General features: G+C 43.2%; 1 protein-coding gene across 29 annotated transcripts in view; it reads right to left on the bottom strand.

Annotated features, from left to right (window-relative positions):
- Positions 1 to 15,567, bottom strand: part of FNBP1 (formin binding protein 1) — an 82,850-nt gene that overhangs the window by 51,257 nt on the left and 16,026 nt on the right. For 22 of the 29 annotated variants that reach the window (XM_065035202.1, XM_065035208.1, XM_065035213.1 and 19 more), the window contains exons 1-2: positions 5,667 to 5,768; positions 2,934 to 3,049 (exon numbers count right to left, since the gene is read on the bottom strand). In XM_065035202.1, coding sequence (XP_064891274.1) covers positions 2,934 to 3,049; positions 5,667 to 5,753 — 203 coding nt within the window. In that variant the 5' untranslated portion in view covers positions 5,754 to 5,768. Of the gene's footprint in view, positions 1 to 2,933; positions 3,050 to 5,666; positions 5,769 to 15,567 lie in introns of those variants that run through there. The other 7 variants (XM_065035206.1, XM_065035216.1, XM_065035214.1 and 4 more) reach the window with 1 other exon arrangement.

Raw genomic sequence — 15,567 nt, 5'->3', positions numbered from 1 at the left:
ATGTGATACTGAAGCCAATTAAGAGTCAATACGACTCTCCCATATCAGGATGCAATCCAGCAGTGCCATGAGCAGGACCCTGGCAATTCCCAGCTTCAAGCTTGTGAAGCAATGACACTTTTTAGGTAACAGTGATTAGAAGGAACTGACACATAAGAACAACGATCAGCAGTAAAACAGCAATTCTGGAAGAATTCCGTGCTCTTCGTGCACCTGTCTGCGATTCATGTGTTCATTTGCCTTGCACTCTGCATCATTTTTTCTGTCTTTCCGGCTTGTATCTCTGCTCCCTCATTTCTACTTCTCTGACACCTTTACTCTCTTTCTCTCACACTTATCATCCATCAGAGATGTTTCTGATTATCCTGATAACTTCATCGTGTATGGTGGTGGTTTTTTTTCCCCCCCCAATACATCTTCCTCAAGGCTCTCTGTCCATTGTCCCATCAGGCAAGGCTTTTGACACACTTTTGATGCTCAGAGTGTGTGTGTAAGGTCAGCAGTGACCAGGGAACAATGACAACACAACACCTCTTCAGCAGCGTGTCACATCCAAAGGAAGTTCAAAACACAACGCAGGAACAAGGGAAAACTCTTCCATAGTTTCTTCATCCCTTCCTTCCCACGCTTGTTTAAGGACACGCAGGACTCGAGCAATGCAGGCGCAGTGCCAGGTGTGTGACACTGCGCAGATTCCCCTGCTGACGTAACCAGATGAACTGGATGCATCCCGCAAGTATGAACTTGATGCATCCCGCAAGTGTGGAGATCTAACTTAACACTTTTCAAACAAAATATCACATATATAGGTGCAGAACCATAAAGAGGAAGGAAAGAAACACATTTCAATAGAAGCCAGTTAAATTGCAACAGATGATCAGGCTGAGATGTAGATAATGGACAGGAAGAACAGCGAGCTAGGGAGTCAGGGACCAAGCACAAAACACAGGTTTCACAGAAGAAAATAGAGTTCAGCAGCTTTAATTATTTTATAAATAAAACTTTTGGAGTTATATCCACTAGAGTACCTTGTGTTAACTTGTCCCTTTTTAATAGCATGTCTGCACGTTTGGACACGCAGTGATCTGCTGCAGCCCTTTTACACCAACTGGATGTGATACGAGGAAGGTTCGCACCGGCCTTAAGGACATTTATTAAAAGCAGATGCATGATTTATTTTTTTATTTTGGCATTCAGCACTGTTTTATCTCAACATTTGACAAGACTGGTTTCTTTCTTTTATACTTCTAACTTAAACACAATGCCATGTGGAGTCATCTAAGAGCTTCTCAGAGATTAATGTATTTGTCCTCAAATCACACCCATGGGGGCACAAATGCGGCTCTGCACGGGGAATTAAAATACACAGAGAAGACATGAATTGACCAAGTTTGTTTTAGAAGACTAGGTCAAAGTAAGAAATAAAACTCAGGAGTTCAGAGTTTCTAGATAGCCACAGGTAGAACTATTTCCCACTTTCCCTAAACATTTTGTTTGTGTGTTTATTATCATAATTATGCTCTTTAAACTTGAAATTTGTCATCCGAAGACATTCAGTGAGTCTGGTGTGTGACTCCCCATGAGACAGGCCTGCACACACAGATACTCTGCTGGGGTTTCCCAGTCCAGTCATACTTTCTTCCTTCCAGCTCATTTTGCCTCTGTAATTCAATCTCTTCTCATCTCCATAGGATGTGAGCAATTTGTTCCTGCCCGAGTCATTTTCTATTTCCTGCTTGTCTGTAGCAGAAACCCTGGGGAATCCTCGTGGCATTCCCCTGAGAGAGCACACAACCATACAAACAGGGGTTTATCACCTACCAGCTCCTCATGAATAAGAGGCCATTGTGCATCTCAAATCCATTCGCACACAAGCGCCAAAAATTCTGCGTGACTTTTTGTGCTTTTGATCTATACAGACCAACTAGAACCTCAGAGAAGATGGAAAGAGTTCTGACATGTATTATAGTCATGCAAATACCAAAAGGGATTTAGCGGAGGTGTTGGGAAGGATCAGTCCTGCACTGCCCTCCCCAGTCAGCTCCACCTCCTCCAGTTTATCCCCCCGGACACCACTGGCTGCCGACAACATTGCACCACGGCTGCTCCCTGCAGCAACAGGACTGCCTGTATTCTACTCCCTCCCAAGCCCTGTTCACCTCTCATGTTTTCTGTCCTCTGGGAAAAGCAGGGTAAGAGCTACTCATGGTGGGAGGGTTCCTGGCAGCCCTTTCCTTCCCCCTTTACACTGGATCTGACCTCAAGAAACATGGTTTTTTTTGTTGTTCTGGTTCATTTACACTTGTCTCTTTACCCACAACCTGATGGTGAAACCAGACGTGTAGAAAGTATCTAGCAGGAATTTGCAGTAATTTAGCTGCTTGAGATAAACTCACAGGATCTCTGCTCTGTTCTGGAGACACATCACAACAACATTGACAAGATTATAAAACCATCAAAATTCAAATCCTGGGCTGCAACCTGGTTAACTACATAGATAAAATTTCCAAGGGCTGAGACTGACTTTCTGACCTGTGGTTTCTCCAACACGTGCTCAAAAAGAGCCTGTTTTATGAAAAGAAGCCCAAAACTTTGCCTTACAAACGATCATTATTCTGCTGAGTTCTTAAACCCTTCAGCATTTTCACGCAGCAGCCCTCGTTTCATGGAAAACATTACAATGCTGTCCTCAAAGCCCAAGCCATTAATCATGAGTAAGCCCCAGTATGCTACTCAGTCACCTAAATAACCTTCCTTTTCGCAAAGCATATGGTTTTTAGCAGAGATAATAAACCAGTATATTAAATTAACTTTAGCTTTCCATTCTCTACATTAGAGCTATTCTCTAAAAGCCGTTATTATAAACAAAATGACCACGACTGAAATAGTAAACTTAAACGATTACAGGCTCAGAACTTTACGTATCAACTTACCTAAGCTGCTTTGCATAGCTGAGTTCAATCTCTGCTCTTTCTTTTACAAACTTGATATATTTTTCCAGAACATCAATGCCCCATTGCGTGTGTTTTTCTAAGTTGTCAAACTGGTCCTGCAAAGAATCAAAAAAGCAGTTTAGTCTTGTTGAACGTAGAGATAACTAAAAATAATTTCCAAAGAACATATAATCATAAAGAGTTATTAATTAATATTTTCCATTGCCACAGTCAGACAGTTTTGTAGAGACACAGTTTTTTAAATCAATGGAAATCTGCCTTTTAACACGAGACAGATTCAGTACCATTCTTCATTCTTCCTTTCTGAATCAGTTTCATTTCAGAAGTCCTGGCAACTCTCCTGAATACAATTTTCTAATATAAGGACAGACTTCGACAAGGGATAAGAAATGGATACTCCTGCCAGTACTTTATTTTTCTCTGAAGAGTTAAAAAAAGCTCCATAAATCTGAGGTCTACCCCAATTAATAATTCTGATTTTAGTCTGAAAAATGGATTTATAGTCAAACTCTGGCACTGTTATGAATTTAAAATACCATTTGGAACAGCTCACAATTTTTTTTACAGAATTTACTTCCCCATAGCCCATTTTGTTCTAAACCAGAAGACACGTTAACATGTGATGCCACAAAAATGAACAATACCTGCACTTACAACAAGTTTTCTTGTCCACCTCCATTTATATACAGACAGTACCTTGTCCTTGAGATACTATTGCCCTCCAAACCAGTCACACATGTTTTCAATAAAACCATTTTCAATCAAGAACATTCCACAAGTCATTTGGGATTTACAAATGCCAACAGAAATTAAGCAACTCTAAATCCAAATTAATTATCCAAGCCAGCTTATTACTATCTGCAGATTTAACCTAAAATTACCTTATTTTTAAAAATAATTTGGTTACTTCAACAACACTCAAATTCCCTGATCATCTATTCCACACAGTATTTCAGAAGTTAATGTTTCTACAATACTTGAAAAATATTGTGATACACTAAATGCTTATCCTGACAGAAACCCAGTGTAAACAAGGTCTTTAATATCGTCTTGATTTATTTGGCATCAGGTTCCATTATGGTTTACATGGAAAGCAGAGCCTAGGTTTGCACATCTGTAGTACCAAGGTTAGGTTTACAACGTTTTCAAAAACTGTACTCAGCAATAGATTTGGGTCAGATTTTTAGCTGCCATAATTAAAGCTTCTGACCCAAGCGATGCTTCTTTCTATCTACCAAACATTCAGCCTTGTGACTTTCGGTTTGTAGAGTTATCATCGGCTGTTATCAAAGCAATCCAAGCCACTTCCGTAGATGCACAGAGCAGGAAATAATAACACAAAACTACTCCAAAGCCTGGCTTATTAATATGTTGCTTTTAAGCAAATAACTGCTTTCTGCTTTGTAGCATATGTGGCCCTGACAGTGAGATCAGTATCAGGAGAGACCCCTCCAGCGCTGAACGGAACCGTCACGCACACAGAAGCTGCTCCTTGCTAACAAAACTGTTTAAACTGTATTTTGAAGGGGAGAAAAAGAAACCCACGTTAGAGGAAGAAATGTGCAAAACCTCCACAAGAAGCACGTGAAACCAGCAGGTAACCGACACATGGGGTTTGTGTATCTGTGCATTTGCTCTGGTTTAGCATAAGGCACTATTTTAAACCAGTTCAGCCAAACCAGACTAGGCCTCAGTTTATATTATGTCATTATTAGTCAATTAAGGAGGCACTGGGGGGAGAAGAGCAAAAGGGCAACAATATAAAGTTACAAAAATAGCAAAGAACTTTTAGGCCTTGTGCTCTAGGAACTAAGAAAAAGTGGTTAAAGGCAACTAAAAGGAAGAAAAATAATATTCAAACCTCACAGAATAAAAGCCTGACTTCAAACATATAAATCACACATAAACCAATGTAACACCATTCAGTGAAAAAGAGGATGTATGTATTGTGCAGAAAGGGAAGATGTGTACTAAGGCAGTGCATGTTTGCCTATAGACGGATCCATATTTTGGGCGGTTTCAGAGCTGGGGAGAACACAAGGATGAATGGGTAACACCACGGGGCTCTGCTCCTCGCAGAGGGCCCGGATCAGGAGGGGACACCGTGCTGACTGGAGCAGCGTGCCAGCAAATCCAGCACCTTCTGCTCTGCTTCAAATCCACAACCTCTGCATCTCCCAGGTTATGCCGGCATCAAGGCGGCAGCACAAACACAACCTTTTGAGGGCTTCTGTTCAAGAGGTCTTACAGCTATCCCGCACCCCGCTCATCACAATTCACACTGTTTAACATGAACACTTGCACGTAATATAAACACCCCACCAGGCAGTGCATTTACTCACAAGTTCACACACATTCCCAACTTTGAGAAGGGAAATCCACTCCCTAATCCCTGTAAGCAAGTTAAACCACCCTCATCAGACAGAGCGTACTAATAGCAAGAAACTGATTTTGCATCCTCCCGTAACCCCATCCAAAGAGGAAAGCTCTTGGTTTCCCATAGGAAATAATGCTCTCCAAGGAAATCCTGCCCTTCGAGATCAATCAGACTGGTGACTGCACAGAAAGAGCAGATTCACCTTGGAAAGGCAATCGTAGTGGTAGCTTGTCCAAACCCCTTCCATCACCATCACCACCACCCTGACTCCATTCTCAGAGCACCAGGTAGACCAGAGTATGAAAAATCCCCTGAAAACAGCCCCAGGTCGCTACCTCAGTTTGGTCTGTTATCCCACAGATGGATCTGCTGGGCTGTTTCAGCAGCCTCACTATGTCACGTCTGGCGAAAGAAAACTCCATGATGTGCGGCACAAAGGCAAACACACGGCGGACCAGCTGTCAGACAGATTAAGATGTGAACTTTCTATTTATACAGCAAGCAGAGACACTTGGCCTGGGCCGAGCTGTAACCAGAAGAACCTCAACCACAAACTACAAGCACTAACCTCTGCTATCAAAAGGCAAGGTGAAATTCAGCTGCTTTCTGTAGATTTTAAGGTAAGAGTTTCTCTCTTTTTCTGGGCATTGAACAGTTTTGGCCCAAGCACCATTTCACTAAGCAGCTAACGCCTCGCTACAGTGTGTTGCTCTGGGGTCACGTATTCCATTACCAGTTCTCTTTTCTGTGTTCCCTAAGGATGAAAAGAGTCAGTAAAATTGGCAACACCATCACTTGTTGAGCATGAGATTCCAACGGAAAGGCAGAGACACCCAACACAGCAAGCCCTCCTCGTTTCATGGATCTGCAAAACCAGAACTTCTAAAAAGGAGATGTTTGAGGAGTAGTTACCAACAGTATCATCCCTTCAAACAACCAACATTTAAAATATACTTTTAAATTTATTTAATATTTCCAAAGTTCATTACTAAAATGCATTGCCACTTGGAATCTGAAAATTAGAACAAACTCACTCAACTATTCTGTAGCAAATTTGGTCTAGTTTTGGAGTCCTAAACCCCGTGAGGGTTTACCAGCCTTGTTCTGAAGGAACTTGGCTCGGAGCAGGAGGTGGTTTCAGCACAAAGCCAGGGCTGGGTGCACATCCAGCAGGTGAAGCGTTCCCCTAGAGCTGGGCAGGTTCGGCCGGCACCTGGAGGTTGGCTCAGGCACCTCCATGAGCTGCTGTTCAGTTTCAATGCACAAACACACACTGTTCATTTTTGCAGCCTCCTCACCCTTCCAGATAGGGATAACATTAGAAAACAATTAATTCCACAAGACTTTAGCTTTCTCCAAGAAAAGCAAGAAAACAAGACAAGGAGCAGGACAGAGTGTTCAGTGAGAATGCTCCCACCAGACCACAGCAAAGGGGGAAACTAAAGGTCATTTTACACCTGTTTTCCCTGAAAAACAAACGCCAAATCATTTTCTAGAAGCATTCACTACTTCCCTCTGACTCACAGCCTGGTTTAGATACAAGAACACTCAAGCAAGACGCTGTGCTGACAGTGAGTTGTGTGTCTCAGCAATCTCCCAGCCTGCACATTATTATCTGTGTCCTCTGGCCGTCCAACCTGTGATATCGACAGCTTACTTAAAAAAACCCTTTTGATTGACAATCTAGATACGCACATAATTAAACTACTCATACAGCTGTAGCTTATTCCTCTTGGTCAGGTTGCACCAGCGTCCCCCGGCAGTGACGTGTGCCAGTACAAACACCTCGCGCCTTCCCCAGTGACAAAGGGGGGTTTGAACACACGAGTCGACCCATCCGACTTCACATGGGTGGGAAAGCGGAGCCTCTGCTGCAAGATGCTCCAAACAAACAGCATCTTCCCATTGTTTAGAGCTTAATGCATTCTTGGGCATTCACACAAAACTTAAAGCTCAAAAAAAGGAAGGAGCTTTAGTCATTAACTTGAATGGGAACTGGACATTCAAGTACCCAGAATGCTTTGAAAACTTTATCCCTAAGGCAAAGCATGTTTCTAGATTCATTTCTGTTTCCATTAATTCTCTCCCAGTATTTTTACCGCTGCCCAAATAACTCCACATTCATGCGTTCTTTCTGAAATTCAGCTGCGTGCTTATTATACTGACAATACTTAAAATGGAAATAGTGCTGCCTGGTTGCTTTTCCTCATTTTAACGGCTACTTTAAGCTGTCAGATCCCCTCACTCCTCAACCGTTCTCCTGAAGTCACATTCCCCAGCTATGTGAAGTATTTTGGGAAGAAGAAAGTTAGCCATAAAAGTTCTTCCCATTTCTAAGCCACATAAGACGGAGTACAACCAATTATTGAGCAATAAAGAAAGTGTTATTCATGTGGTCTCTGGAGATCAGCTCAGTAAGATACTCCTTCCTCTTTCAGGAGTGTTTCCATCTATTGCGAAATAGTTCAACCCAAAGCTTGATCAGATCCAATGATGGATGGGACCTTAATTTGGTGCCAACAGGCTTCAGCACTAGCGTCCACTGAAATAAAGGGGTGTCCCCACTCTTCCCATGAGGGAGACCCATGACCCTCAGAGACAAGTAGCGGAGAAAGAATATGCTGAAAATTCAGATGCTAGTAACAGAAAAACAAATAGCATATTCCTCCTATATTTCTAACCTGGCCAAAAAATAAAAGACCCATTTTTCTTAAACATTAAAAATATCTGAAGACTTTCTACTGCCTCATTCTCCAGGGAGTTCAATTCCATTTCCTCCAAAAATGACTTTTTATCCACTCCCCTAAAAACCTAAGTAGAAATAGGGAAATTAAAGGCTAATTTCCACCTCTGGTTCATACCTTCTCCTCCCACATCCCTGTTTTTTTCAAATACTTTCAGCCATTTCCATACGCAAAAAGGAATTAAAGTGAAGATCAAGAATACACTATAGTGTTCAAATTCTAAGTTATTTTTTAGATTGCATAATTTAACAACTTCAAATTATAAAAATAATTAACAAGATGATGAGACCTTCATAGGCTTGGTTAAGTCCCATACGGCACTACAGCGCTAGCAGAATACAAGAGAATTGAGATCGCAGACCCTCCGAGGCCTACAATAAAGCTATATGCAAATGTTAACAGTCTTCAGGCAAATTAATAATGAAAGAAAACGCATATAAAGTACAGGCTACCACTGCAAGAGCCTTCCAGAAAACAGAGATGAGCAGAAAATCCAAAAGCGCTTCAGCATCTGTCGACTCAGCCGCTCCTGCTGAGAGACAACTTCCCACACAAGACTTGTCAGCTGTGGTCAGTGAAACCCTCCGTTAACGACAACTAAACAAACAGCCGTGTTTATGGATGTGAAGTATGTCAAGTACCGAACGGATACAGGACACCGACCTTCTGCTTCCCGCAGCACAGGCAAGAGGACTCGCAGCCCCACGGAGCCATCCCAGGGACACGGAGATCATCGCTCTTGCTTTACACCCAAATGATGCTGTGGCTTTACTGGTTGTTTGATGAATCTATTCTTCCATTACCCCTGTATATCCGGTTCTTGTTCACAAAACTATTTATGGCCACGTGCCTTTTTCATGCTGATCTCCTATTCATCCAGGTGTTTAATTTCATTTTATGCTCTTAAGTATTAAATAAATTATTCCTGACCTTTCACCTTAAACAGGTGTATTGCTGCTTGAGCTGAATAATAAATACCCCACAAAAATCTACCTTACTTCCCCCACCTCCACTTGCACTTCATCTCTTTTTTTCCATAAAGTGCAAAAGGCTTAACTATTCTTTTATCACTCTGATTCACCTCAGAACTTGATTTAGTTAGGAAAAAAACAAACAAAAACCAAGATTCCTTGCCGCATCATTAGGCAGTTAAGTGCATTTCAAACTTGGGTGGGAGGAAAGTCAAGAGTGGAAACAGACTATGGTTATGTTGAAGTATCTTTTAGGTTGCTAGATAAACTCGCCTCTAGTTGTCCTCATTGTTCCACTAAACATTCTGAACTAAGCGGTTACTGGGCTATATTTCAGCCTTGGAATGTTTACTCTCCAGCATTTTGCTGAAGCTGTAAAGCAAAATAAGTTCTAACACTTATGCCCATTTTAATTTGGATTTAAAATAATGTTGCTCTGGTATAATAGCAAGGCCCTTTGCACAGCAAAGGGTGGCAACAGGGAGTAACTCCCTTAATTGCTCTTGAGACCAACCACACTCACCCCACCCAGAAAACCACCTTCCCCAAACTCAAGGGTGACCCCTCCTGCTAATGAAGCAGAAGTGCCATGTCCCAGGCGGGTTCCAGCCATACCCTGACCCTGCCTTGATGGAAACTCAAGTCAAACAACAAGCCCTTCTGAAAAAAGTCACACGAGCACTCAGTGCAGAGCCCAGCACTTGGGGAGCAAAATGAATCTACAGCCACAGTGAGGCAAAGCCAATTCTGGGAGTACAACCAGATCATCAGGCTTGACAGGGAACTAATTCAATTGCAACATCTGACCAAAAAAATCACCTCTAGTAATGCTCCATAGGTGTATCCCCCACTAACTAAAACGCTGAGCTTGTCTTCGTACAAGTGTAGCTTATGATCTGCCTGTAGAGAAGACAATGCACATCACCAGGCTCTGAAGCACAGCAGCAGGTTACTGAGCACGACGAGGAACCACAGTGCAAAGCCAGCCAGTGAGCTTTGCAAGAGGGGAAGGCGCCAGCAAATTGCTCAGGAGCAGCAGGTCACAGACAGGACACCCCTAACAGGACCCCAATGATGAGACCCCCCCCAAACAGGGCCAGTCACCAGAGCACAACCCAAGCGCTCGCCTTGCTCACCCACCTTCACACCCATGACAGAAGCCTTGCAAAACCTGACGCCAGGTTCACGAGAGGACACTTCCCTGTGTGAGCACAACCAGTGTCATCAAGAGCCAAGATGTACACACATAGGCGCTCAGAGTCTGGTTCTCTCTGCTGACAGCTTCAACTGTGAACTGAAACTGCTCCTTCGTGCAGCAGGCTGAGTCACGGCTGCCGCCCGGTCACACTGCAGAGCGGTGGAGCTCCAGGAGGAGCAGGTGCTCCCACAAACCGCCTGGTCTTGGCTCCAGGAGCCGCTCTTACTACTGCAGCAAACAGCCTTCCACACCAGAGCCCAAACCTATTGGACCCCAAACCCTTTGCCATCCTGGTGCCAACCCAGGCCTCCTCTTCCTCCCCCTCAGCCTGTTGTATCCTCCAAAGGATGTGGTAAAGCAGAACTTGTGGTCCCCTCTATAGCAACAGGGCAAGTAACTGCTAACACAGCAGCCAGGAAGGAAGGTGAGAGAGGATGTGGTTGCTGGTGCCGCAGCAGCTTTAAAATGCTGTGAGAGGTAAGACAAGAGAGCAAGGATTAATCCTGGGCAGTGGGAAGGCAGGAGAATGTGAACAGCTCAGCTGGAGCAGGACAGAGCTAATGAGCAATAGGTGAGTAAAAGAAACAGCAACCGAATCCAAGGGTACTGGAGAGATAGGGACCTTCTGTGGGCAAAGGCCAACAGAAAGCCTGTCTTACTTGGAGCAGGTGAGATTTTGATGTGAAATTATGGAAGTCAGATGCCCTGGATGGCACATGTGGAAGAACATTACTCCACTTAGCACACTGTATTATATATGTGCTGTTTCATTTTTATTCAAACCACTGCCTGAGAAGGCCACGCAGAGGCATCAGAAGACTTCACACAAGTCATCTGCTGTTACCAGTGGGAGATGCCCCTAAGAAAGTCATGTCACATCTCTTGAAAGAGGAAACAAGCATCTTAGGAGTGTCAAAATTCCATGTTCTTGAAAATGAACATTATAGTTTTATTCAAGTAAGAAAACTGTAAGACTCAAAATCCCTTGTTTGCAGTGTCCAAGGATACTCTTCATAGATGGCCATGCTGCAGCAGCAATTCATTTCCTTCAAATAAGTTTATACATTTTGAGGTTTGAGGCACTGCACGGCTTTGCCACAATGAGAACCATCTGTCTTAAGCAGACCATCCAGAAACGAACACTTCTTTTTCAAGCATACAATTCTGCTTATAAAATACACACAAGAAACCCCAGAATGGGACCGAGTTTTGTTTCAAAATACATTATAATGTGCAAATTACAACCCAGGATATATTAAAGCTCTTAAAGAGCAAGATAATAAGAGAGAAACCTCAACTAATGCCAGATGTAAGGTCAGAAACACCAACTATTTTTATGGAAGGACTGAGTGCATTACAGCTGTTTTATGTGCATGTTCAGTTATTTAAACTGAAGACAAACATGCAAGTGCTGCTTCTCCTTTAGGTGACACTAGTGCAGTTCAACAAATGGAAGTGAACATATTCCTATTAAGTATGGGGATGAGCAGCAGAATCTAGGCCTTAAAATCCCAACTCATTAGCTAAGCAAAAGCTAAGCAAAGGTTCATAACTATTAAAATCCACTGGGGCCCAGAGAGTTGACGCATCTCTACCATTAGCATTAATGATACCCACAAAACTCATTTAAAACAAAACAAAGAAAGCAAACAAAGCAATGTTAACCTCTTCCTTCTGCTCATCCTGAGGGAATGGGACAAGGATTTGGTTTTTGCTGACAGTATCCAGAGCTGCAGACTGAAAGCTGCAACGACCCGCAGGGATTCACTGTTCTGTTCCGTGCATTATAAACAAGAGCTTTGAAAATGAGCAGATTCTGGTGTGTCCTGCTCTGCTGCTGGGATGGGATAAATCACAGAGCCCCAGACCCGAGCCGCCTCCCTCAGGAGCTGCCGCATGGTAACAATGCTAAATATATATTATTGTTGTTGTTCCAGTAACATTTTTTTCAGTTGACAATGTTGCAACTTTTCACTGTTCCCCAGCACCATCCCACTTCCCTGATTTAATACACACCCATTCTTTTATTTTGAAATAATTTGGACAAGTACAATTTTAGAACTAATTCCCAGTAAATCTTTGGGTGCCTGGCTACATCTTTGAATTAACTGTTGACTGATTTTCAGCTTTTTTTTTTCCCTTTCTGCAAAGCTCTCCCAGCTGTTAAAACAGAGATCAACAAGATCTCTTGCCCACACAGTTTCCCCTCTGGGCAGCTGTGTACTAATTATTAAAAATGAACCATACAGTGTTCCTGCTTATTGCATGGATAACTACAACAGAAAAACAAACAAGCCCGATGATCCATTTAAAAGAAGACACACACAATTCTGTCCTCTTACCCCAAACCATACTAATTACAATAGTAGAATCCTACCCACAAGAAGACACCTTCAAACTGTAGCAGTCTGCGGGAACGTACTTTGGGGAAACTAGCTTTTTGCTCAACTTCTTCATAAACCAATGGCATACTGGATGCATCATGCAGAATATCCAAGCTGTTCAGGGCATCCTCAAAGTGCACAATTTTGTCGTGATTATCAAACCTTTTCAAATACAGGGCTGCTCCAACTACACAGCTGGAGTTTAGGAACTCCTGAATTTCAATTCCGTTCTGTTGCAGGACAATGGAGGAGCGTTTGCCCCGGTTGATGAGCAGTTAGGCAATCTGGACATCCAGACATCCATAATTCCATGGGTCTGGATGGGATGCACCCGCAGGTGCTGAGGGAGCTGCCTGAGGTCATTGCTGGACCGCTCTCTATCATCTTTGCCAAGTCTTGGGAAACAGGAGAGGTGCCTGAGGACTGGAAGAAAGCAAATGTCACTCCACTCGTGTCCAGTTCTGGGCCCCTCATTTCCAGCAGGACAGGGAACTGCTGCAGAGAGTCCAGCACAGGGCAACAAAGATGCTGAAGGGAGTGGAGCATCTCCCGTGTGAGGAAAGGCTGAGGGAGCTGGGGCTCTGGAGCTGGACAAGAGGAGACTGAGGGGTGACCTCATTAATGTTTACAGATATCTAAAAGGTGAGTGTCAGGAGGATGGAGCCAGGCTCTTCTCGGTGACAACCAATGATAGGACAAGGGATAATGCATTCAAACTGGAACACAAGAGGCTCCACTTAAATATGAGAAGAAACTTCCCGGTGAGGGTGCAGAGCCTGGCCCAGGCTGCCCAGGGGGGTTGTGGAGTCTCCTTCTGTGCAGACATTCCAACCCGCCTGGACACCTTCCTGTGTAACCTCATCTGGGTGTTCCTGCTCCATGGGGGGATTGCACTGGATGAGCTTTCCAGGGCCCTTCCAATCCCTGACATTCTGGAATTCTGTGAATTCTTTAGAGGAGTAATATTTGGGTGAGGGGCTTGCTTTGTTTGGTTTTAGGGGGATTTAATTTGATTATTTGTATATAACCTCCAGGGGAAAAAAAAAAAAAAAAAAAAAAAAAAATCAGTGACATTGTTCAAGTTTACAAAAGAGCCTTTGATCTCTCTCTAAATGTCACCACATGGGCCACATTTTTAAAAAAGTAAAGACCTCAGCAGGTATGCCTGGTATTCTCAACAGCAAAACTTCTGATCTAATCTCCACTACCTTCCTCATCTCTGCTCTTCAGCTGATAAACACTTCAGAAAAGGGACCAGCCCCTGCTGCATTTGCACACACTCCACAGTACTTCATAGCGTCGGGCCATTTGTCTGGATTTTTACAGCCATGTTTTTTCAGACTGATCCCACTCCCATTAAACACTCAAATTCAAATCTTGCCATGCTTCTCTTCTGCAAAAGCAGCAATCACCTGTATGGCCACAGAATTCATCTAAGATTAACAAACTGAAATATGGTCAAGGCAAAACTAATGTGGCACCTGTACTGCTGACACGTCTTGTGAGGGATCAGAAGCATCCACCATATATTGCAACCAATAAATGAGGAGTCTCTGATAACTGAAATTTTTCCTTTGGAAGGAGAGAGCACATACTCATTCTCACAGGCTCAGTTCTATTTCATTTCTATCAAGTTTATCCTCAGGGACATCTCCCATTAATTAGAGTGTGAACTCATGTTAAATCCAAGTTTAAAATTTAGGAAAAGTAATCACATTTCCCCCAACGAAATGACCACTGTATAAAACCTCCCTGAAACTCCACTGGGTTGTGCACTCCTCCCAAAAGAGGCCTCAGTTCCCAGTAATAAGATTGCAGCAAAAAATAAATGAATGCATCAAAGTAGGTGGAATAAAGGAGGGGAAATATTGTGCAAAATGCTGAGCCACCAAAAGCAAACAAAGCATTTGTTCAGTAGTGACAACGACTGATTTAATCTGAGGCAAATTACCAAACAAACATCAGTTAAATTACATGCTGGAATACAAGGGAAAGTTCTCCCACACACATTTCAGGTTCGCAGCGTCAATAGGGCAGCATACACAGCCAAGGCTCTGCGGATTGCCGTGGAGCCATCGAGCTGCTCCCTGTGGGGTACTCGAGATTCTCCACATGACATGAGAATTACAAGTATCTAAAGAGGCAAATTTAACTCTATCATGCTAAACAAACATTCATACAAGAGTAGAGAGATCACTGAGCTTTGCAAAATGGGAAGAAATCAGTGTTTCCTACCCTATAAACATGACAGTCACAAAACACACAGAACTAGAGTTTTATGACACAATTACTTCTACCATCCACAAACTTTAAGTGCCCAACCACCTGATCAGGGACCATCTGAAGCTGTAGCAGCAGCAAAGATCCTGCAGCTCTTAGAGCAGCCCGGTTGTGCCAAGTGCTGCCTGTACACCCAACAGATCCGCAACGGGGACCAATTCACAACTCAGGCCACACTGGGAGCCCCAGCACACAAAGCTCAAGTTCAGCATGCTAACCACACTGTACTAACCAAGGTGACCTAAAATTACAGCTTCTGGAAAGTAGGGCATCTACCGACTGTGCAAACCTTCCAGCCTGGCTCCTGACAAAGCCTCTGGCCTCTCAAAGTTAAACAGTCAGATCATTTTATGGAAATATATCAATTACTCTCTTTTGACCAATGTGACTTGGAAACCTAAGCATCAGGAATAAGTAATATTTCACCATCCTGAGCAAGAAAAACAACACCCTTTGATCCTTTAAGTAAGGATTGCTTCCCTCAGCAAGGATGTTCTGCTCCTAAGCTGGATCGGCGAGTCTAGCTGAGCAAAAGGGGTAATTCAGTTTGCTTGCTACAACAATCTCATGTCCTCGGGTCCAAAAATACCCAACCTTGTGAGCATTTTACAAGACATGCTATAACAATTATGATGGTACCATGATACAGCTTTCAAGCC

The sequence above is a fragment of the Columba livia genome, chromosome 19 (assembly GCF_036013475.1).
Source record: "Columba livia isolate bColLiv1 breed racing homer chromosome 19, bColLiv1.pat.W.v2, whole genome shotgun sequence".
NCBI lineage: Eukaryota > Metazoa > Chordata > Aves > Columbiformes > Columbidae > Columba > Columba livia.
The sequence above is the reverse complement of the archived record's forward strand: the minus strand, read 5'-3'. Positions and strand labels throughout refer to the sequence as shown.